Source organism: Chiloscyllium punctatum, chromosome 6 (assembly GCF_047496795.1).
Source record: "Chiloscyllium punctatum isolate Juve2018m chromosome 6, sChiPun1.3, whole genome shotgun sequence".
Taxonomy (NCBI): domain Eukaryota; kingdom Metazoa; phylum Chordata; class Chondrichthyes; order Orectolobiformes; family Hemiscylliidae; genus Chiloscyllium; species Chiloscyllium punctatum.
The window spans coordinates 29,452,393-29,477,446 of NC_092744.1; the positions used below are offsets into that span (position 1 = coordinate 29,452,393).

General features: G+C 41.0%; 1 protein-coding gene across 2 annotated transcripts; it reads right to left on the bottom strand.

The window, feature by feature from the left end:
* Positions 1-319: 319 nt before the first annotated feature.
* On the bottom strand, positions 320-24,291 carry LOC140478817 (apolipoprotein D-like). 2 transcript variants are annotated; one of them, XM_072572225.1, is made up of 6 exons: positions 24,144-24,291; positions 19,121-19,260; positions 11,440-11,567; positions 8,195-8,283; positions 4,376-4,405; positions 320-1,251 (listed from the first exon to the last, which is right to left on the bottom strand). In XM_072572225.1, exons 2-6 carry the CDS (start codon positions 19,238-19,240, stop codon positions 1,025-1,027), a joined length of 594 nt encoding a protein of 197 aa, XP_072428326.1. In that variant the 5' UTR covers positions 19,241-19,260; positions 24,144-24,291; the 3' UTR covers positions 320-1,024. The 2 variants fall into 2 exon arrangements, with proteins under 2 accessions (XP_072428326.1, XP_072428327.1); XM_072572226.1 differs by lacking the exon at positions 24,144-24,291 and adding an exon at positions 23,997-24,015.
* Between the last annotated feature and the right edge of the window lie 763 nt (positions 24,292-25,054).

Genomic DNA, 25,054 nt, shown 5'->3' on the forward strand with positions numbered 1-25,054 from the left:
CTCGGCCACATATCTTTACAACAATCAACAATGGTTCAATGGTCACCATTCATCAAGCAGTTAATTCCAGATTTTAATAACTGAATATAAATTTCACCAAATTTGACCCCACATCCCTACAGCATTAGCTTTGACATCTGGACACTGATATTTTCATTGTCAATGTCTCTGTGACCCATATATCGAGTGAAATAATAAAGATTCTACAGAAATAGATTATGAATGAAAACAAAATAATCACAAACAGAAATTCAAAACTTCATTATCGTGCAGGCTAAATGTACATAGCCAATCAAATGGATCAGAAGAAAGACACTACTTTAATATTTCATTTTTATTGCTGAAAAAAGCACTCAGTACAACAGATTTCTGATACACTTGTACTGCACAAAGCCAAATATCTTTCTCAATGCTAAACTATTCTAAGTTCTAAGAATTGCACATGATTGATTGAATAATATAAGAACAGCAAAGAAATAATTAGGAGATCAAACCAAGAGTGACATTAAAGGCATTTAGCTAGAAATCATATTTTCTGCTTATTTATTGCCAGTCCATGATTTTTCTATCTAATAAGATGATTAGACGCAGAAAATATGCATTGAAATGTCACAAGCAGACAATTCCGGCTGATGAGTACAAAACTGGGCACCAACAGGTGACCTTTTTCATGTTCATTCACACGAATTAGACAGTCGCTGTGCTTCGACCAAATGTTGGCAGCATGACGTGTGATTCCAATTGTCTCGAATTTTAAGTTGCATTTATGGTCATTTAGTGATGGACCAGTCAAGATTTTATCATTGATTTGAATTTCAGAGGGGTTAGATATTGACAATTGGAGGTATTTCTTAAAACTCCTGCATTTTTGATGAAGATAATTCAATTCATAGTCCATCACAGCAACTGCAGCAGATATTATATAATTTCAGTTATGCTAACTCCAGTATAAATTACAACTGAGTAAACTAAAAATCAGTATATTTTGATGCATTAAAATTTTGATATGTTTTTTGATCGGTTCTTATGTGCAATCTTCTTGATTAATTTTCACAAAGTCATCAGTGTTAATCTTATATTTTTCCAGGACACCATGCAGGTACTGTGTGGTATTTGCTGACAGCTGTCGTTCTCTTGAAAAAGTCCAGGCATAAGGGGTGTGCATTATGCCAAGGAAAGATACACAGGAGAATACCAGAGAGTAACTTGTATAGTCAGTGTCTAACACCCAGTAATGCAAAATATTTCCATCTGAAATGAAATAAAAGGAGTACTGAATATTAATGTATGAAAAAACAAGTAGCTAGTTTCTTCTTTGTTGGCTCACTAGTTAATCAGATTAATTGCAGTTTTGGAAAAGAATTTCAGACAAACTGAAACACAGCATTTCCAACAGTCATGTGATAAATATCTCCATTAGTTGATTGAGGACCATCTCACTGCTGTCAGACTGCTGGACCAATTCTTAGCACCATCCTAATACAGCCGGTAAGCTAGCATTGATGCCTTTGGTCTTACAGAACTTATGCTGATTGATGTCCTAAGAGTTCTTCAGATCCCCTCTAAATCACCTACTCTTCACTTTAAACTTATGTCCTCTGATCTTAGACACATCTGCTATGAAGAAACGATTCTCATGATCTACTCTGTCTATGTCTCTTACATGTTTGTATATTTCAAACAAATCACCCCCTTAGCCTCTTCTGCTTCAAGGAATATGATCCTGCCTATCTCAATCTCTCCTCCTAACTGAGATTTTCCTTTCTAGGCAACATCCAGGTGAATCTCCTCTGCACCCTGTCCAATGCAATCACATTCTTCCAAAAGTGCAGAGAGCAGATCTGCACACAGTATTCCATTTGTGGCTTACCCAATGTTTTATAAAATTATAACAAGTATTCTTTGCTCCTATATTATACACTCAAGCTAATGAAGGTAAGCATCCCATATCCTTTCTTCATCACTCTGTCACCTTTGCTGACACCTTCAGGGATCTATGACTTGTACACCAACATCCCTTTGTTATCCATTACTCCCTTGGGACCGACCATACATTGTGTATAACTTCCTTTATTATAACTCTCAAAATGAATCATCTCACGCTTATCAGAATTAAACTTCATCTGCCATTGCTCTGCCGATTACCAGGTGATCAATATCAGACTGGAGCCTGCGACCAACCTCCTCACAATCAACAACTCCACCAATTTCTGTCATTCAAATTTCTACTTGCACATCCAAGTCATTAATGTACATAACAAACAGCAAGGGTCCCAGCAACAATCCTTGTGTTATTATTACTGGTCACAGGCTTCCAGTCACAAAAATAAAACCATTCATCTATGCCCCTTTGCCTCCTATCTGCAAGCCAATTTTATATCCGGTTGCCAAACTGCCTCAGGATCTCAAGGGCTCTTAGCTTTTGGACCATCTTCCATGTGAGACCACATCAACAATACTACTCAATATATTGACTCACCTTTTCAAAAAACTCAAATTTGTCAGATAGCATCATCAACACAGTTTGCCAGTGTTCTCAACTTAATTTTTACTACTGCATATGCAAATAGCTAGTTTGCCAAGTTGAAGAACATTTGAAAGACTACCTCAGTTGGGTTGTTGATACTGAAATTATGTGCAAAACCAGAAAGTGAAGCCTGGCAAGAACATACCACCCAACACAGACAATAGAGGTCATTCAACCCACCCGGTGGGAAGTTTTTAGATTAGATTACTTACAGCGTGGAAACAGGCCCTTCGGCCCAACAAGTCCACACCGCCCCGCCGAAGCGCAACCCACCCATACCCCTACATTTACCCCTTCCTAATACTATGGGCAATTTAGCATGGCCAATTCACCTGACCTGCACATCTTTGGACTGTGGGAGGAAACCGGAGCACCCGGAAGAAACCCACGCAGACACGGGGAGAACGTGCAAACTCCACACAGTTAGTTGCCTGAGGCGGGAATTGAACCCGCCCACGGTGTTTTGCCATAGCATTCTAATCAAAGACTCAAAGCCACAATGTTAAAACCTTATCACAGTTCACACCTATTATTTGCCACATCCACTGGTGGAACAGTGGCTCAGTGTTTCACATTGCTGCCTCGCAGCACCAGCGATCAGGTTGAATTCCAGCCTCAGGTGACTGTGTGGAGTTTGCATGTTCTCCCTGGGTGTTATGGTTTTCTCTCACAGTTCAAAGAGGTGCAAGTTAAGTGGATTGACCATGGTAAATTGCCAATAGTATTCAGGTATGTGTAAGTTCGGTGCATCAGCCATGGAAAATACAGGGTTACAGGGAAATGGTAAAGGGATGGATCTGGGTGCGATGTTCTTTAGATGGTCGGTATGGTCTCTTTTGGCCAAATGGCCTGTTTCCACTTGTGGGTATTCATTCTATTCTATCTAGTGAGCATAGATCTACATCAGTAACACCACAATTTCAAATAAAATCTCTACCAAATGTCACAAATCAATCAATCAATCAGAGGCAAAATACATAAATACTGGAGTTCACAGCCCTTGGAAGTTTATCATTTAAGATTCAGGAATTTGAGTGTTGCTGTAAAAGGACAGATTTTGTCAAAGCATTCTGTCTTACACGTTTGGGACATTCACAAGAAGACCAATATGAATGGGAATAAAATTGTATTCTGTTTGAGAAGACAGTGCTAACTGGTTGACAAGTAGACATTGCCATTAAAATGCACCAATCAACACTCTCCTTTCACACAGCATTCAATGTTGTTTCCCTTCATATTGATTTTCATGTGAATGTTCTGATAAGTGCATAATAAGAAGTTTCAATGAGATGTGTCTTTTTCAGTAATATTCTAAACCGGTATTATTAGGGAACATTTCAAGTCTAATGACTTTTTTTTCACGCACATTAAAGAGATAAAAAATTTCCCCCATAAACCTTTGGTTTTATACTCTGCTCCATCTCATGATGTCAGTGATCCTGCATACGATACTTGCATTCATCATTAATGGCTGGTATTACAAGAGTAATGTTCCACTAGTGGAAATGCTACAGTAAATATCTCATGTTAGTGATTAGCTAGCAGCAAAGTTTTATTCAGCAAGTTTGTTTTCTCAGTAAAGATCCAACATCAATTTGTATGTTTGGAAATTCTGTTGGAAATTATTTGCCAGCTTTATCCCCAACAAATGATGATGCCAAACTCAAAAATTAACAAAATGTTTAATCACTGTCAATGTAATGAGAAACAATCAACAGGAGTTACTAGAAAAATGTAATCAGTAGTCAAAACACTGAATATTGTATTACATTCCCAAATAGGATCAGATTTTGTTAGTTACTGTGTAACATACTTATTACTCAAGGAGTTCTACTTTTTAATACGTACGATCTAAAGGATCTTGGACTCCGTGTTGATCTGTTGAGTGAAGAAAATAAAAAATAATCACAAGCTACAAATGTTGCATTCATTTTCAAAGAACAACAAAACGGAAGTTTGCACTCTATCACTTAAATTAAAATCTTTCGCAATAGAAAAACAACAAGTTTTATTTATCCATCACCTTTAACAGAATAAAGTGTCCCCAAGGTGAATCACAGGAAGAAAAGATTATGAAGTCACCAAGTCTCGAATAACACAGGAAGCGGTTATTTAGAACTTTGAGTCCATGTTGATTGTTCCAAAGCTATCCAGTCAATCCTGGGTCTTGGTTCAATTCCTGTAGATCTACAAGTTTGCTTCCTTGAAATGCTAATCCAATTTCCTTTTTGAAATTATTGATTATTCCCATTTCCACCACCTTCACAGACAGTGAATCCCAGGTCTGTACAAGTCACTGCATACAAAGGCTCTTTATTATACTTCCCTGCATTTCTTGATCAGATGTCCGTCTGTGTCACTGAGAAACAGTTTGTCATTGACTACCTTATTTTGGTCTGTCATAATCCTGCACACTTCGAACAAATCTTCCCACAATTTCCATTGTCCAATGACAACAACACCAGATTTTCTAACCTAACCTTGTAATTAAATTCCCCCATGTCTGGGACTATTGAGGGTAAAATCTCCTTAATATTCATATCCTCTCAACTGTAAGCTTTACTATCCATTTCCTGAACATGTCCTAGCACCTTCAAAGATCAATAGATTTTAACCCACAGCACCCCTGCACCTGTAAACTTTTTAGAATACTGCTGTTAAGTCTATCTTTCCCCACCCTCCTCTCTGTGCCAAAATATATCACTTCACACTTCTCTGCACTAAATTCCACCTGCAGCCTGTCCACCCATTTTGTTAGCCTAACTATATTCCATTGCAAGTAATTTGTATCATTTTCACTTTTTGACACTCATTCAAATTTCATAAAATGGCAAATTTTGAAATTTCCCTCCATTCCAAGATCCAAAGTATTTCTTCACAACAACAGAGTGGTAATAACACTGGCTGATGGGAAACACCACCATCTGGTCTTCCTGCCTGAAAAATACCCATTCATCACAACTTACTGCTTAAATCCCTAAGCCAATTTTTTTATCCCACTGGATACTGACGCTTTAATTTAATGAGCCTCATTTTTTTAAACCAGCCTTTTAGGTGTTATCTTTTCAAATGCATTTTAAATACAGAAATGCTCTTTCAAAACAAAAACTATAACCTCTAGAGAATGAAACCCTCTGTACAAACAAAATACTGTTTGTCCCATCGATGATCCTATTTACTGGAAGTGAAAAGCCTCAATATTCTGCAAAGGGTGAGGCAGTGGGGTTATGGTAATGTCAGTGGTGTAGATCGATTCTCTGTGAAGAAAGGTTCAGTCCCACCATTCCACCATGGAATTTAAACTCAATTACCAAATCTGGAATATAAAGCAACTGATCCACAACCCCTCCCTCCAATTATATTGTTTACGGCCCTAATTTTGTGCTTCAACAGGATTCTGGTGCCAGCATGAAATCAGGTCGAGCCCATCCCATTGGAACAGTTCCCTTTTTCCTCAAGGTGCCAATGTCTTATGAATTTGAACCTATTTCCCCCACACCAATCTTGGAGCCATGCATTTACCTTGTACATCTTGTTAAACTTGTGCTAATTAGCTCATGACTCAGGTGACTCTTTCCTTGTATAGTTTTAGTAGGATCTCCCTATTTTTACCCTCTATTCCCTTTGAAATAAAAGCCAATATTCCATTTGCTGTTCCTATTACTGTTGAAATTGGGTCCTAGCTTTGTGTTTACATGCATGCAGATTTTTAAAACCTTCCCTGTTATAACTCTATGTAGCCTTTAACCCATTTAAATAATACTTAGCTTTTCTCACCTTTGTGCCAAAGTGCAGAACATCATGCTTTCGTAATTTACATTCCAACTGTCAAATTTCTGTACACTCACTGGACCAGTCTATACACTTCTATATACTACTTGTGTCATCCTCACAAGTTCACATATTTATGGGTCACCTTCAAATTTAGCAATCGTATACTTACTTCTATCATCCAAGTCAATAATAAATATCATTAATAATTGTGGCACTGATCCTGTAGCACTCCACTCATTACAGTTGTCATCCTGAAAATTCCCCCTTTATCACAAAATTCTAATTTCCGTTAGTTTACTACTGACATTACTATAATCCCACTGATTTATCCTTTGTAGAATATTGAAGCTATTCACTTCCAATAAATAGGATCATCAACGGGAGAAACAATATTATTTAATCCTCTATCCATGATAACATTCTACCTTCAAAGTTCTTATCTTATGAAATAGTCTTGTGTGTTGTATCTTATCAAATGCTTTTATGGAAATCCAAATATACTACATCTACTGCTTCCCCTTTACGTATCCTCCTTGGTAATTTAATCTCCATTGTTTTTCCTAGGACTTTTTCTCTCAATATTGTTTTTTGTTTATTTCCGGTCAGTTTGACATTTGTTTGCTTGAGCATTCAGTATTATTTTTGGAATGCTACTGTGAAGACTGACAGAAGAAGTATTTCTTCAGCCATTCTCTGGGTTCCCTTGTTATTTCTCAGCTTTGGTCTCTGAGGGACCTGTGTTCACATTGTCCTCTCTCTTGTTTTTCATATATAAAAATAACCGTTTATTGACCATTCTTATATTATTGCTAGTTTGCCTTCCTAGTTTATTTTCTCCATCTTTTGTTTCTGTTTTTTTTCAGCTTTTAAAACTTTCTTACATCCTTTGGTTTGTCACTAATCTTTGCAACATTGTAAGTTTTTACTTCCAATTTGGTACTATCCTTAACTTCCTTGTTTAGCATAGTTAGTTTCACACTTTACCAGAACTCTTCTTCTTGACTGGGAAATATCTTCACCATGAATCTGAATGATTTTCTTAAATATCTGCCATTGATCCTCAACCATCCTTTCTGCTGAATTTGTTTGCTAGTCCAGTCCAACCAACTCTGCCCTCAAACCTATGTAATAATCTCTATTTAAATTTAGTACTGTTGGTTCCAATCCAGGTTTCTCACACTAAGCTGCATGCTGTATCCCATATTGTGGTTACTGTTCCCGAGGGGACAGTACTGTGAGATCGATGATTCCTGGTTAGATCCACAACATAATTTTCAGTGAAACTGCCAAAAGTAGTCTATTAATTATTCCTTGCCAATTAGCTTTTCCCAAAATACGTGAAGATTAAAGTCATCCAGGATCAATTTTCTGCCCTTTTTACATGCCCTCCTGTTCTGATTATTCACTGCCCTTTATTTATATCATTTAAGAGACATTTTACCCCATCGATCATACTTGCTTGTTTGTTCTGCTCATTCCAATTCCACTCCGAGTACCATTATAAAAATTATTGCTGCAGTGCTGTCATTTCCTTTTGCATTGTAAACCAACATATCTTCCCTCCTGAAACCTTCCCCTCTAATTAACTAAAAACCCTCCAAACCGTCAACCTCTACTAATTAGAAAGACAAGGGCTGTGGATACTTGTGAACACTGTTATCTGCAAGTTCAGCTTCAATCCACACACCATCCCAACTTGGAACAATATCACAATTCCTTCACTGCCACTATATCAAAACCCTGGAGCTCTCTTTCTAACATCACCGTGGATCTATCTACACTCCATGACTAGTTCAAGAAGGCAGTTCACCACCGCAGTGTTTAGAGCAATTAAAGGTCGGTAATAAATGCCGTCCAAACCTCATGAAAGGTATATAATTTTTAAAAACTTACTAAGTCTGAAGATTAGTTTTGCTTGATCTTTGGCTGTCTCATCAGGTGGAATTAATTCTGCAGTGTGTTCAGTCACCTCATTACCCTTCCTGCAAACAACAGAAGAGCTGTGTATATATAAAAATGAATCCTGTAATTCCACCTTGTCATGAATTCATCTGAGGTAAAGATGTGGAGTGATTGGGCAGACTCACCTCTTCAAGGCAGATTTCCAGTGGGATGGATTTCCATTATACCCCTTCACATCAACCACAACACCCATTAATGTAAAGAGGGAGAGGATACTGACTTAATGTGGAAGGAGATGAATGATTAGAAGAGGTCTCTCCATTTTATGAGGAGGAAATTTGCTCCCACTTTTGAGACACATGTCGGAAAGTCATTTTTTCTGGGACTTTTTAAATATCTACTTAGTGATCGCAATAGACGATATTTGGTATTTGCGTGAAGACATTGCTAAGTCCAACAATAAACAATGAAAGAAATCAGATGGATGAGTAAAACAGAGCAAGCAGAATGTGAGCAGAGTCCACTGTCCAGTTAAGGTCAAAGGAGAAAGAGGAAATGCAAGTACAAATACCAGAGCACTCCATTCAATTCAAGTTTGCGCAAAGTCGATAGGTTTGCACTGGGGACAATTGAGCATTGAGTTCTAAGCTAAATTTTTAGATTAGGCTCAATGGCCTGATTCCATTTATTACTTCTGTGAATTTTCATGTGTCCAGCTTATTTTCCTGGGTTCATTTCATATGAGGGAAACCACAATATATGAGGAAATGTGGGAATGCCACAGTGAAGACATCACAAGTGGTAGAAAAGTGAGGAGTCCCCTCAGACCAACACATATAATTGTACCATAAAGATTGAAGTCTTCAGCCACAAGATCTGGGCCTGACACAAGAGAAGAGCTGGCCAATACAAATCTCGTTTCCTCCTTTCAAGGAGCCTAGATCTCTTACATTACTTTCTATTGTATGGTGTGATCTTTCACATGGCAGTGCAAAGATGCCATGGACATGAGGGAACTCTGCTGGGAAACCCCTCCCTCTTCTCAATTTAGATTGTGACAGGCAAGGAAGGAGCCTCCAATGGCATGAGCTTATCAGGAATGTAAAGAGTCCAGTTTTGATTTGGTAACAAGATTTTTGATAAACTAGGGAGACAATGATTACAGCATACAAACAGGAGAGTGGAGCTGAGACTACAACCAGATCAGACATGACCGTATTGAATAGTGAAGCAGGACCGAAGGGGCAGATGGCTTACTCTTGCTCCTATGTCCTACATATGTATTTAAGTTGAAGAATCCATAAGCTGAATTCTCAAAAACAAATGAGCTGGTGTCATTTCAGAGGTTAGAACAGAAAACAAGTATGAAACATTGCAGGGAGGAGAATGGTTTATGACTCAATAACACTATCCCAGCCTCCCTGGTCACAAACAAGCTGTTGCCACTTGGTGGAAGGGGCAAAATCCATTTGCAAAAACTAAATGGATATTAGACATGCGTATATCAGGGCTTTTTAAGCTAATGATCAAGCACCCTAAGGAGGAACAGGAGGGGAATGGGAGGGAAGATGGTGTTTTCATTTCAGGGTGGTGCTCTGATGAACACAGGGTATCCTAAAAGCAGATATCCCTCGACTTTCTAACTTTTTCACCAATGTAGTGAAAGTGTAGGCTGTCCATACTTGCCTAACCTCCTCTGCTAAACACCATATGGTACGGGTGGTGAAACATTCCAGCCAATTGGCTTGCAGCAACCTCATTTATTCTAAAATTATTTTCCTTTGGCCCATGCCAAATTCCATGTGCATTTTAACATCGGGTTTGCAACATCACACTGCATTTGAAGCATTCACTATTTTGATTTCCAAATGTTACATTCCAATCACTTAAGTCTTTTAATGAGACTGCAGCCTTCATTTACATTCATGTTCTTTTTAACCACAGGCAGTTGAGTTTCCAAGGCCACAAGTAACTCTGCAACTTAAAAGAAGCAAGGCTTGCTCAGTTGATATGGCAGGTGCCTTGACAATATTGCTCGCAGGCCAGCAGGAGTGTCCCATGATCTGTCTGTTTTCCATATCACTTCCAGAGACCCTCAAACATCATCTGCTCCCCTGGGTCTGCATCCACCAGAGGGCCCTCGCTGATACTCCAGGAGTGCTATTGGATCCAACATAACCCTACCCTCTCAACAATCAAGACCCCTATGACAATTTTCACACCCTTTACTGAAAGATGTTCTGCTTGTCGATCAGGCTAACTTATGGGTGGGAACCGTAGAGAATCTTGATCCATGTCATTTTTCAACAACAGTTGAGATAGATGACTGAAAGAAATAGAAACAGATGGGATTAAGATGGTGGATGAAGTGGATGAAGTCCCTCACAGATTGGTTTGGCCAGGCAACTTCCTTCCTTGTTATAATTTGATGTAATTTAAGTCATTTCAGTTCCTGAGAAAGAGCTTACTTATGTAACTATCTTCATTGGATATCGGAAAATGTTTATTTAACTGATGGATATTTGGTCAGTTGGACCAATGTTGTGATGCTGATTTTTACATTCAATGAAAGCAATTAGCATCATTGGTCAAATGCATATCAAGGATTTCTTAATGGAATCATCATTTACTGGGATCAGTATCAGTGATGCTCCACTAAAACCTCTTTCATGCTGGCCACAGTGAAGTGCAGGCCAGTTACAAAATGCCAACTTATCCGCATCGGAGAGAGGATGATCAGGGGCTGGTGCAGCAAAAACAGCAGCAGCAGTGCTGTACAGACCCAATTTGTTGTCACAGATATTGCTTCATCTTTTTAATCTTTCTCCTTAGCAATCTGGAAGACGACTTTTAAGTATGCAATTGAGTCCTCAGTTGGGAGAAGAAAATTATGTACTGCTTTCCCATCTTTCTGCAGTTCAATCCTTTCAAACTTGTTCAATTTTGGCTCCCCTGAGTCATTCTACACTTGGCATCGTTCCAAATTTTCGTTGCTCCAATCAATGTTGGAGCTTGTGGTTTTCATTTTGGTGTATCACACTGCCCAAAGCTGCAGTAACGCCCTGTACTGCTGTACCAAAATAGTTTTTGCTGTCCCTTTATTTGGAGTATTATGGTAGCTAAATTTTAATAAGGGAGCCATGACAATCATTTTGGTGTCTTGCATGTACACAAACAGAACATACACAAACCTGCATATACACACAGACACACACCCCATTTATAGTCGAACTTACGTAATCAAAGTGACAACCTCATATATGTTTCTTAGCCCATTGTATGATGAGGATATTGTTTCAGAAATACATCTGAGTTCTTCAGTGACATTGTAAAATCGTTCAATTTCATACCATGTTCCCACATACTGCAAAATAAAACCAAATGTATTAGCTTATTAATTATGTGCATAATTCATTGAGGACAAAATGCTGCAGATGGGGATTAAGTCAATACTTGCAATGCAACAAATCAAAGAATCTACACAAGATCCCCTTGAAGTTAAACACTTGGGATCATATATAGCATGGTACTGTAAACATGATTCTCCATGCACCAGTGACCAAATCTAGATTCATCAGATTTATCAGTCCTTTCAGAAAATAAACATGTACTTCATGTTCCTATTAATTCCTCCTGAGAGATAGATGCAAAGCTTCAATAGCAGAAAAGTGCAAATAATCTTGATTTCATTTATTTCTTGTCGCATGTATTTTGTTACAAAATTCAGTGAAAAGTGTTGTACAGTGTACCCATTCTCTAGCACTATCTAAAAGCAGAAAAATAAATCAAAACATCGAGTAAAGAAATAAAGAAGTGCTTAACAGTGCTTCTTGTCAAGTGCTCCGTCATGGAGTAGGGGCTTGGTGACCAGGTAAGAGTCCCTTGGCCATGCCACTGGAGTGTAAATTGCCACTCTTTGGCGCCATCTCACTTCCACTGATGCTCTCGCCACTATGAATCATAAGACATGGGAGCAGAAGTTAGGCCATTCAGCCCATTGAGTCTGCACTGCCATTTAATCATGGCTGATCAGTTTCTCAGCACCATTCTCCTGCTTTCTCCCCATAACCCTTCAGCCCTTGACAATCTAGGACCTATCTATCTCTATCTTAAATATACTCAATGACCTGGCCACCACAGCCTTCTGTGGCAATGAATTCCATAGACTCACCACTCTCTGGCTGAAGAAGTTTCTCTTTATCTCTGTCCTAAAAGGTATTCCCTTTACTCTGAGGCTATACCCTCGGGTCTTAGTCACTCTTATCAATGGAAATGTCCTCCCAAAATCTACTCTGTCCAGGCCATCCAGTATTCTGTACGATCCAATTAAAATTTCTCTCATCCTTCTAAACTCCATCAAGTACAAACCCAGAGTCCTCAAATGTTCCTCATAAGTTAAGGTTTTCATTCTTGGGATCATTCTTGTGAACCTCCTCCGAACACACTCCAGGACCAGTACATCCTTCCTGAGATATGGGACCCAAACCGACACATGATACTCCAATCACTGCTGGAACTCACCAATGCCAACGCCACCAATGTCATACCCCTGTCTCTTCAATATTAGAAAAGCACCCAATTAGGGTTCGCTTTCTTTAAAAAAGTCCATAAAAATGATGGTAACAAGGAGAAAATTAACATCACGTAGGGATTCATTGGCTCCACTTGTATGGTATTTCAGTTACTGACCAGAGCAAATTAAAATGGAAGTACTTAAATACACAGTGTAACATCAAAAAGAGAGTAGGCAGTTTATATTTTGGGTGACAATCCTTTGTCAGATTCTCAGAGGGAGGCAAAGGCACCTTTACATGAACTACTCAAAATAGAAATAATACAGAAAATGCTCGATTGAGAATATGTCCTAATATAGCAAGTGATTTTATAAAGAAATTGTTATTGGATTTAATGGGTGGCTATGAGGTTTTAAAATTATGCAATATTTTAATGTATGGAGTAGAAAAATTGAAGATAAATGACACAGTTGCCATGTAGGGAAAGGTAGTGCATATTATTTGCTGACATGATAAAAGGCTAGGAGAGAAGAAAAACCCCAAGAAGAACAGGAGAGGGGAGAGCCCAGAGACAGATAGCAGCATATAAAAGATTGGGAAAGAAAAAGGAGACATTTATGAATACGAGTCATATTTGATTCAAAACAAGCTACCTGTGTTCCTCTCTACACAGATGCTGCCAGACCTCACACAGTCACAGATGTATAGCATGGGAACAGACCTTCGGTCCAGCTCGTCCATGCCGACCAGATATCCTAACTTGATCTAGTCCCATTTGCCAGCACTTGGCCCGTGTTCCTCTAAACCCTTCATATTCATATACCCATCCAGATGTTATTGCACATGCCCCCACCACTTCCTCTGGCAGCTCATTCGATACACGCACCCCCCCTTTGCCCTTTGAGTCCTTTTTAAATTTTTCCCCTCTCACCCTAAACATATGCACTCTAGTTCTGGACTCCCATACTCCAGGGAAAATACCTTGTCTATTTACCGTATCCATGTACCTCATGATTTTATAAACCTCTTTGGTTGCCTCTCAGCCTCTGACATTCCAGGTAAAACAGCCTCAAACTATTCAGCCTCTCCCTATAACTCAGATCCTCCAACTCTGGCAACATCCTTACAGATCTTTTCTGAACTCTTTCAAGTTTCATAACATCCTTCTGATAGGAGGGAGACCAGAAATGCACACAATATTCCAAAAGTGGCCTAACCAATGTCTTGTACAGCCTCAACATGACCTCTAGCTCCTATATCCAATGCTGTGATCAATAAAGAAAAGCATACCAAATGCCTTCTATCTACCTGCGTCTCCAATTTTAAGGAAATATAAACCAACCTTCCAAGGGCTCTTTGTTCAGCAACACTCTCCAGGACCTTACCAGTAAATCTATAAGTCCTGCCCTGATTTGTCTTTCCAAAATGCAGCACCTCACATTCACCTAAATTAAAGTTCAGCCCATTGGCACATCTAATCAAGGTCCCATTCTATCCAAAGGTAACTTCATTTGCTGTCCACTACACCTCCAATTTTGATGTCATCTGCAAACTTAGACTTCCTACGTTCACATCCTGCTGGGTTTCTCCAGCACTTTCTGTTTTTATTTCAGATTTCCAGATGGGCCAATGGACTGAGGACTCCCAGCTTGATTTGTCCCAGAGCAGAGACAACTGATGTCCAACCACCTTCACATGTGCCAGGTATGACTCCAACCAGTGGAGAGTTTTTCCCCAATTACTATTATCGGAATACTGTAAGCAATTCTGGTCTCCCGGCTATAGAAATTATGTTGTGAAACTTGAAAGTGTTCAGAAAAGATTTACAAGGATGTTGCCAGGGTTTGAGCTATAGTGAGAGGCTGGTTAAGCTGGCACTGTTTTCCCTGGAGCGTAGGATGCTGAGGGGTGACCTTGTAGAGGTTTATAAAATCATGAGGGGCATGGATAGGGTAAATAGACAAGGTCCTTTGTCTGGGATGTGGGAGTCCAGAACAACAGGGCATAGATTTACCGTAAGATTGGAAAGATTTAAAAGGGACCTAAGGGGCAACTTTTTCATGCAGAGGGTGGTGAGTGTATGGAATCTGCTGGCAAAGACAGTGGGGAGACTGGTACAATTACAAAATTTAAAACACATCTAGATCTAAATGAACATGAAGGGTTCAGAGGGATATGGGCCAAGTGCTGGCAAATGGTAGTAGATAAATTAGGATATCTGGTTGGCATGGACGAGTTCAATTAAAGGGTCTGTTTCCAGGCGGTTCATCTCTGTGACTCTACAACTCCAGTTTTGCTCGGGGTCCTTGGTACGGATCCTCAGTTCAATGTGGCCTTGGTGTCAAGGGATGTGACTGTCATGTCATTAGAATAGTTAGGTATTTGGTTTTGACTGGCAGAGACTCAATGGGTTGAAGGGCCCTTTACGGTGCTATAGATCTCTATTTCTCTTCTGAATGAATATGAAGGCATTCTTGGAAATGGTGCAAATTGGTAGCTGCCTTTGCGTTAGCAGCAAGTTTCAGTGGTCAGCAGAGAATGATGAAAAGAGATTTAGTTAATTCTTTTACTTTAAAAATAAGCATATTTCAAACATTATCTTCTAAATTGGAAGCAGGAGTTAGCCATTCAACATGTTCCTCAAAATCAATACAAAAGCTGTTGATCAAACACTTCAATAAATGTTTTCCCCTACCATCCCCAAGATCATTTAAATATTTAGCAATCAAAAAGTCTTTACCTTAAAAACATTGCCAAAGACTGAGCTTTCTCCGCTTTCTTGGACAGATAATTCCTATGATTCACAATCCTCGAGATAAAAATAATTCTCCTCAGTTTGGTCCTAAGTTTGGTCCCCCCTAATTTGAAACTTCTTTCCTTTGGTTTAGACTCCCACACCCAACGCCCATACACAGATTTGGAGAGACTTCTTGCTTACATCTCCCAGACTTATACTATCCCTTTAGTTATTTATTAAGATCATCCCTCATTTTCTGAAACTCTTCAGAAAACAGGCCCTGTTTCCCCAGACTGCCTTCATTGGACAGTTACTCCATCCTGAGAGTTATAAGGTAGCCAGGAAGGATCTGAAGAGAGAGCAAGGAGGGGACATGAAAAGTCCTTAGTTGGTAGGATTAGGGAAAACCCAAAGGCTTTCTATAGGTATGTCAGGAATAAAAGAATGACTAGGGTAGGAATAGGTCCAGTCAAGGATAGTAGTGGGAAGTTGCGTGTGGAGGCTAAAAAGATTAGGGAGACACTGAATGAATACTTTTCGTCAGTATTCACTCAGGAACAGGACATTGTTGCCGATGTGAATACTGAGTCACAATTAATTAGAATGGACGGCTTTGAGGTATGTAGGGAAGAGGTGTTGGAAATTCTGGAAAGGGTGAAAATAGATAAGTCCCCTGGGCCTGATGGCATTTATCCTAGGATTCTCTGGGAAGCAAGGGAGGAGATTGCAGAGCCATTGGCCTTGATTTTTATGTCCTCGTTTTCTCCAGGAATAGTGCCAGAAGACTGGAGGATAGCAAATGTGGTTCCCTTGTTCAAGAAGGAAGTAGGGATAACCCTAGTAACTATAGGCCGGTGAGCCTCACTTCTGTTGTGGGCAAAGACTTAGAGAGAATTGTAAGGGATAGGATTTATGAACATCTGGATAGGAATAATGTGATCAAGGATTGTCAGCATGGTTTTGTGAAGTGCAGATCGTGCCTCACAAACCTTATTGAATTCTTTGAGAAGGTAACTAAGGAGGTGAACAAGGGTAAAGCGGTAGATGCAGTGTATATGGATTTTAGTAAGGCATTTGATAAGGTTCCCCATGGTAGGCCACTGCAAAAAATATGGAGGTATGGCATTGAGGGTGAGTTGGAGGTTTGGATTAGGAATTGGCTGGCTGGAAGAAGACAGAGGGTAGTAGTTGATGGTAAAGGTTCATCTTGGAGTGCAGTTACTAGCGGTGTTCCACAAGGATCTGTTTTGGGACCATTGCTGTATGTCATTTTTATAAATGACCTGGAGGAGGGGCTAGAAGGTTGGTTGAGCAAGTTTGCGGATGATACGAAAGTCGGTGGAGTTGTTGACAGTGAGGAAGGATGTGTCAGGTTACAGCGGGATATAGATAAGCTGCAGAGCTGGGCAGAAAGGTGGCAAATGGAGTTCAATGTTGGTAAGTGTGAGGTGATTCACTTTGGTATGAGTAACAAAAAGATAGGGTACTGGGCTAATGGTCGGATACTTGGTAGTGTGGCTGAGCAGAGGGATCTTGGTGTCCATGTACACAGATCTCTGAAAGTTGCCATCCAGGTAAATAGTGCGGTAAAGAAGGCATATGGCGTACTGGCTTTTATTGGTAGAGGAATTGAGTTCCGGAGTCCTGAGGTCATGTTGCAGTTGCATAAAATTCTGGTGCGGCCGCATCTGGAGTATTGTGTGCAGTTTTGGTCGCCTATAGGAAGGATGTGGAGGCACTGGAACGGGTGCAGAAGAGGTTTACCAGGATGTTGCCTGGTATGGTAGGAAGATCGTATGAGGAAAGGCTGAGGCACTTGGGGCTGTTTTCATTGGAGAAAAGAAGGTTTAGGGGTGACTTGATAGAGGTGTACAAGATGATCATGGGTTTAGATAGGGTTGACCATGAGACCCTTTTTCCACATATGGAGTCAGCTATTACGAGGGGGCATAGCTTTAAATTAAGGGGTGGTAGGTACAGGACAGATGTTAGGGGTAGATTCTTTACTCAGCGAGTCGTGAGTTCATGGAATGCCCGGCCAGTAGCAGTGGTGGACTCTCCCTCTTTATGGGCATTTAAACGGGCATTGGATAGGCATATGGAGGATAGTGGGCTAGTGTAGGTTAGGTGGGCTTGGATCGGCGCAACATCTAGGGCCAAAGGGCCTTTACTGTGCTGTAGTTTTCTATGTTCTATGTTCTATGTTCTCGATCCTGCATGGAAACATAGGAAATAGGAGCAGGAATAGGCCATTCAGTCCTTCGAGCCTCCACTCACATCCCACAAGAGAATTTTACAAATCACATTTTCCAGCACTTAGCTTATTGCCTTATATGCCTTGACATTGCAAGTGCACATCTAATTATTTTGTAAATGTTATGGGGGTTTCTGTCCACCATCCTTGCAGGCAGCGAGTTCCAGATTTCCACTAGCTTCAGCGTGAAAAGATTTTCCTCACATCTCTTCTGAATCTCCTGCCTGTTACCTTCGATCTGTGCTCCATGGTCATTGATTTTTCAGTGAAGTGTAAAATTCTTTCCTGTCTATCCTGTCTGTGACCCTCATAATTTTATACATCTCAGTTATGTCCCCCTCAGTCTCCTCTGTGCCAAGGAAAACAAGCCCAGTCTATCCAATCTCTCCTCATAACCAAAACTCTCTAACATCCTGGTAAATCATCTTTGCATTCTCTCCAGTTCAATCACCTCCCTCTTATAATGTGGATTCCAGAAATGCACATGAAATTCTAACGGTGGCTGAACCAACATTTAATACAGTTTCAGCAATAAACAATGTGTGCTGCTGGAACCCACAAGACAGTGCTTAACATTAATACTAATTTCCAAATGTTTGGGAAGGTGTTTCTAAATTAAATCCTTAAATTATAATACAAATTTTTCAAGAAACTTCCACTACTCTTATGGTCTGTAACTAACCCAGTATTAGAACTGCTGATATTCAACAATTAGTAATATTTCCATTACAATGCTGGTGTCTTTTAAAAAGGTTCACTTGATAGTTACAATTAGTATTACATGATTGTTTTCAGCAGAATTATCCATTAAAATGATTTGCACATATTTCCTGCATTTGGGCAAGTTATCTTAACAGATATTACACTGAAATCAATTAATGTATTAGTGGCAAAACTTTCTGAAACTAAATCACAATCGACATATATTTAATGTGATTATCAGGAAGTACTTGCTGCAACAAAAAGATAACTTTTTGGATCAGCTTTAATCCTTCATCAGAATTACAGAAGGATCATTAATGACCGAGAGGTTAAGTCTGTTTCTCTTCACAGATGCTGCCTAACCTGCTGAGTATTTCCAACATTTTCTGCTTTGATTATTTGTGGATTCAGTGGTGATTTCCCACTCTCAATTAGGTGCCACACTCAAAGACGCTTGTTTTGGGGGACTAATGTTAACGTATTATAAGCCCTGTTTGTGCTGAATGAGAAGCCATATGAATTGGGGGTAAAGAACATAAACCGATTTTGCTTTGCCTCTCTGTCGCTAAAGTTGAGCAGATGATGTGAAAATCCACTGAACTGTCCAATCCCTTTGGTAAAATATGTTTTATTCATCCTTTAGCATCTGCAAATTTTACTTCCGACATGAAATGGAATTGCCAAGCAACTAAAGAATTAACAGGACAAACCTGATCAAGACTAAAATTCTTTTGCACTTCCACATGTTCACATGATCCCCATTTGACAGCTTGAACTCTTTTGGTTAAACAAATGGAAGTGATCAACAGCGACAGGAACGGCCCCCACATGGTAGCAGCTTGAGAAGAATCTGAAACACAAAAGAGATTCCTGAACCAAATATACTCACAATTTGACTGAATCACAAAAACACAGGCCGTTCACCTAATTTTATGGAGGCAATAGTTTGTCTGTAAATCCTCGGTCAGGGTTGCCAGTTCACTCAGTTGGCTGGATTGCAATATAGAGTGATGCCAACAGCATGGATTCAATTCTCACTTTGGCTGAAATTACCATGAAGGACTCTCCTTCTCATCTCAGTCCTCACCTGAGATGTGGTGACCCTCAGGTTAAACCACTGTCACCAGCCATCTCACTCTGGGAGAGCAATCCTTTGGGAATTCCATAGAGGGGACACTAAGAATACATTTTGAAAAAGTTTCCTTCACCATCAGAGAGAATTTTAACTTAACAATTCACACTAAGAGGTAATCCCTGATTATTCTTGATTTGGAGGAGCCATTGTTGGGCTGGGTTGGACAAAATTAAAAATCACACAACACCAGGTTATAGTCCAACAGGTTTATTTTTAAGCACTAGCTTTCGGAGCGCCACTCCTTCATCAGGTGGTTGTGAGGCAGAACCATAAGGCACAGAATTTATAGTACAAGGATTACAGTGTCATGGAGTTAAAATGATATAACAAACAAATTTAGGTAAGTCTTTCATCTTTTAGGATGAGTTTGCTGGTTTCAGTTCTTTGATACGTAAATCCCAGAACTTCTTTTACTTTACATTCTCAAGATACCTTCAGGTTTTCTAACAATAGGTGCCTTCACAGCTCAGACAATACACTAAAGGTGTGCGGTTAAAGTCTGTCTGTGTTCCAATCTTGAGTCAGATTGGTTGTATTTCTAAAGTGGGATTAACAGAATCTTACATGGATATGTATTTTTTGAGAAAAATAAATCATAATGCTGCAAATACAAATTCACCCATTAATCTTAGATGCGTGTATGTGCAGGAGAGATAGAGTGACTGTGTGCATGTGAGTGTGTGCATGTGACAGAGAGAAACACACACACTCTCTCACATGCACTCACATCCACATGCACACACTCACTATCTCTCCTGCGTGCATGCACATATAGGTTTATGGGGTGAATTTGTATTTGCAGAATTATGTTTTATTTTGCTCAAAAATACAGATCCATGTAAGATTCTGTAAATCCCACTTTAGAAATACAACCAGTTTGACTCAAGATTGTGACACAGACTTTAACCTCACACCTTTAATCCATTGCCTGAACTGAGATGAAACCTATTGTTAGAAAACCTGAATTTATCTTGTGAACATAACTTAAAAGAAGTTCTGGGATTTATGCATCAAAGAACCCAAACCATCATTTCAGCTCCATGACATTGTAATCCTTGTACTATAAATTCTGAGCCTTATAGTCCTGCTTCACAACCACCTGAAGGAGCAGCACTCTGAAAGTTAGTATTTCCAAATAAATATGTTGGACTATAACATCATGTTATATGATTTTTAACTTTGATTATTCTTTTGCAAAATGCTTCTATATTTCTGTCATTTCCTAAATCTACCTTCCTTACAATGCCAACAATCATTATAGATTTCTAAGATTACAGTGTTGTAACCCAATGGATTCTTCTGTCACTTTGACAAAACAGTGTTCAGCAAAATGAATTTTATTTTTAAAAAACTCCTGGTTTACAGTCAGCAGGCACCATTCCTCACCTTTTCCTCCATTACATTGATGACCGTATTGGTGCTACCTCATGCTGCCACAAGGAGGTTAAATGTTCATCAACTTTACAAACACTTTCCACCCCAGTTCACCTAGACTAACTCAGATACCGCCCTCAGCTTCCTGGAACTCTCCATCTCCATTTCTGATGATTGACTCAACACGGACATCCATTAAAAACCCACGGACTCCCCAGCTACCTGGACTACACTACCTCCTAACCTACTTCCTGTAGAAATGCTATCCCTTCTTCCCAGTTCCTCCGCCTCAGCCACATCTGCTCCCAGGAGGACCAATTCCATGTAGAACATCCCAGATGACCTCTTTCTTCAAAGACTGTACATGGTCGACAATGCCGTACAACACATCTCCTCCACTTCCTGCACATCCACCCTTGAACCCCACCCCTCCAATCGCAACAAAGACAGAACTCCCCAGTCCTCATCTTCTACCCCAATCTCCAGATGCATTGCATCATCCTCCGCCATCTACAAAAAGACCCCATCACCAGAGATATATTTCCCTCCCCACTCCTATCTGATTTCAGAGAGACCATTCCCTCCAAGACTGCCTTATCAGTCCACGCTCCACCCTCCCCACCGCCCCTCCACCAACACACCTCTCCTTCTAGCACCTTCCCCTGCCATTGCAAGAAGTTCAAAACCTGTGCCCACACCTCCCTTCTCACCTCCATCCAAGGCCCCAAAGGATCCTTCCACATCCATCATAAATTTACCCATACTTCCACATATGTCATCTACTGCATTCATTGCACCCGATGTGGTCTCCTCTACATTGTGAAGACCAGATGCCAACTTGTGGAACATTTCAGAGTACATCTCTAGGGCACCCACATTAACCAACCCCACCACCCTGTGGTTGAACACTTTAACTCCCAGGATATGCAAGTCCTGGGCCTCCTCGATCATTAAACCCTTACCACCCGAAGCCTGAATAAAGAACGCCTCATTGTCTGCCTTGCAACCCTCCAACCACACGGCATCAATGTGGATTTCACCAATTTCCCCATTTCCCTCCCCCCACTTTATCCCAGTCCCAACATTCCAGCCCTACACCGTTCCTTTGAACGGTCTCACCTGTTCATCTTCCTTCACAGCTATCCACTCCACCCTCTTCTCTGAACTATCACTTTCACCCCCATCTTACCTATCTATCGCTTTCCTAGCTACCTTCCCACCCAGCCCCACCCCCCCCCTCCCCCCTCCCATTTATCTCTCAGACCCCTTGGACCACAAGCCTCATTCTTGGTGAAGAGCTTATGCCCGAAATGATAACTCTCCTGCTCCTCCGATGCTGCCTGACTGACTGTGCTTTTCCAGCACCACACTCTTCGACTCTGATCTCCAACACCTGCAGTCCACATACTTTCTCTGGTTTACAGTCAGTCTGTCCTGTATGACATTAGAGCAAGTTTCCATTCGCAGAACCAATTAGAAATACTCCGTATGAAGTCAGTGTTGAGTGGGTGGATGACGCCATTGGCTTGATGTTGTGTTGCACTAGTTTGTCCTGAAATTTTGTTCTCGTGAAATGTCAGTTGTTCGTTAACAGACAACATCCTCCATTTGGGCCTACCCAAGGATTCGCTCTGCATTGTGATCCAGCTTGCAAGCTCTGACATTGGCTTTCACATTGTCTAAATACATCACTGAAGCACTAATAACCAAAACTCTACAATGTACATATGGAGCTACTCTCAAACAGCTGCATGCATTGCAAGTACACAGGCTACCTTAAAGCAAGTAAATTGTTAAAATTGTGATTCATTAAAGTTTCATCGATGGTAAATCATTGAATGGTTTTCAGTTATTTCTCCTTTACACGGCAGTTTGTCCTCAGCAAGTTTTCCTCTCATAAGTTCTTGGGAAAATTCTTTGCCATAACCGGCCCTCTCTCCCCTTCCAAGGTTACAGTATATTTGCAGTATACTCTGTTCAGGCGAGTTTCCAGCACTTACTGGTGATATTTCGTAGATTCAAACTTCTCGCAAGGAAATTGGCTTCCACGAAGAGAACGAGGAACAAGAAAACTGATCTGAAAAGTCCACTCGGATCGTCTTGCTGTTCCGTGCCTGCCTTTCCATATCAGCTCAGTAATTAGAGACGTGTGCGTGAAGGAATGGGCCCTTCACATCAATGTGGAAGGAGAAGAGAACAGCAAACAAATACAGAGAGCATCCCACTCTTACAGCTGGCAGGTGTGATGCGTTGAAGGACTGAGGGAGTTCCCTCACACGTTGCTTTGCACATCTTATCCCAAAGATGGTCTCACTTGGGCTGCTTGTGAAAACTGAAACCAGGTCCGGAGTGAACTCCACTCACCTCGGGAACAGCGTGACCACCTCCTTCTCTTTACAAATCAACTCAACTCGATACAGCGAGCTGATCCCAAGCACCAACCCCAGCTCTCTTCATTCGGGAAGCTGCTGTGGCCGCTTCAGAGGAGCAACAGTCTCCCCGCCCGGTCTAAACGTGTGTGTGTGTCCAAATCAGAGCTCCCCGTGTTCCAGTCCAGGCCAATGTTTATCCCCTGAACCTCCCCAGACGGACTGATGCTCACTCCCTTTAGGAACAGCATCCTGGCTGTATTCAAAATGGACAGAGCCCATTGCACAAACGGAGCACCTTTCAGGCGGGACAGGAGCTGTGTTCCCGAAGATCCTTATTGTTATTATTATCACAGAATCATTCAAGTGTGGAAGGAGGCCATTGGGGCCATCGTAACTGCACCGACTTCACTATCCATCCAGTCTGGTGCTGTTATCAAACCCGGATCTAATCCGCTACATTAACTAAACCGACTCCGTTTTACAGCCCCGGTTTTATTATCCGGTCCGGCCCTATTATCCACACCGACCCTAAAATCCATACCGGCCCTATTAAGCAGCCCGGTCCTGATATCCAGCCCGGCCCTATTATCCGACCCGGCCCTATTATCCGACCCGGCCCTATTATCCGGTCCGACCCTATTATCCGGTCCGACCCTATTATCCAGTCCGACCCTATTATCTAGTGCCAATGCTGCCCTCACTCACTGTGTGAAATATGGTTGTTTTCCCCCTCAGATCACTTGCTTCGTGTGTACATCATTGTTATATCGCCTTTCTCTCCTCCGAGCTTCTCACAATAACCCTTCTCCCTTTCAGTAAGCCCCCTTCTCCCTCTCATTCCCAGCAGCTTACCCTGAGCAATGTGGAGAGTGAGCGGCGGTCAGTACCACAGCCGCTGGGTGCCAGCATCTGCCGAGCAAACTCACAGCCAGTCTTTATATTGCGAGTCCGCGCAAACCACCCAACTCCGAGATCACTGAGCGAACAGGGAAAGGGAGATTCAGAGCTGCCTCCCCCTGAGGGCAGCTGCCACTCACTCACGTACACGCCCGCCCCACGGAATGAGGAAGCAGCTCATGGAAGCCTCTTCTCAAATCTCCCGTTCTGTCCACAGCCCACTCACCCCTGGGCCATCGTCTTCAGGAATCATGCCAACAATATTAACCCCACCTGTTTGTGGGCTCTTCAGTGCTGCTGGTTTGATTTTAAACTGATTTGTCACTGTTACAGGCAACAGTATTGTACTGTGTGCTATTTCAAGCAAATCATACCGTCCACAAGTGCATCAGGGTAATGGGATGCAGAATATGGTGTTCCAGCTGCAAAGAAAGTGCCAGGCTACAGAAGCAACGCCTTGGACCGGTACTGACCAGTGGGACTTGCTACTTGAAGGACTGGACCCCTGGCAATACCTCAGTTCACTATCTTCCTCACTGCTTCATTGAATGCCAGGATGTGGAGATGCTGGTGTTACACTGGAGTGACCTTCTGACTTACTTCATTGAACTATCATGTTCCAGTATCAGGAAAGGATTTAAATCCCACAATCTGATCCTTCTGAAACAAAAACAGACATTGCTGGAAAAGCTCAGCAGGTCTCAGCAATGGCCCGAAACGATTTCTTTCCACAGATGCTGCCAGACCTGATGAGCTTTTCGCGCAATCAATATTTTTGTTCATGATTTACAGAATCTGCTGTTCTTCTGATTTTTACCTGATTCTTCTGGTTTTCTGAATCTTAGTTTAGAAAGTCTGAACAATGG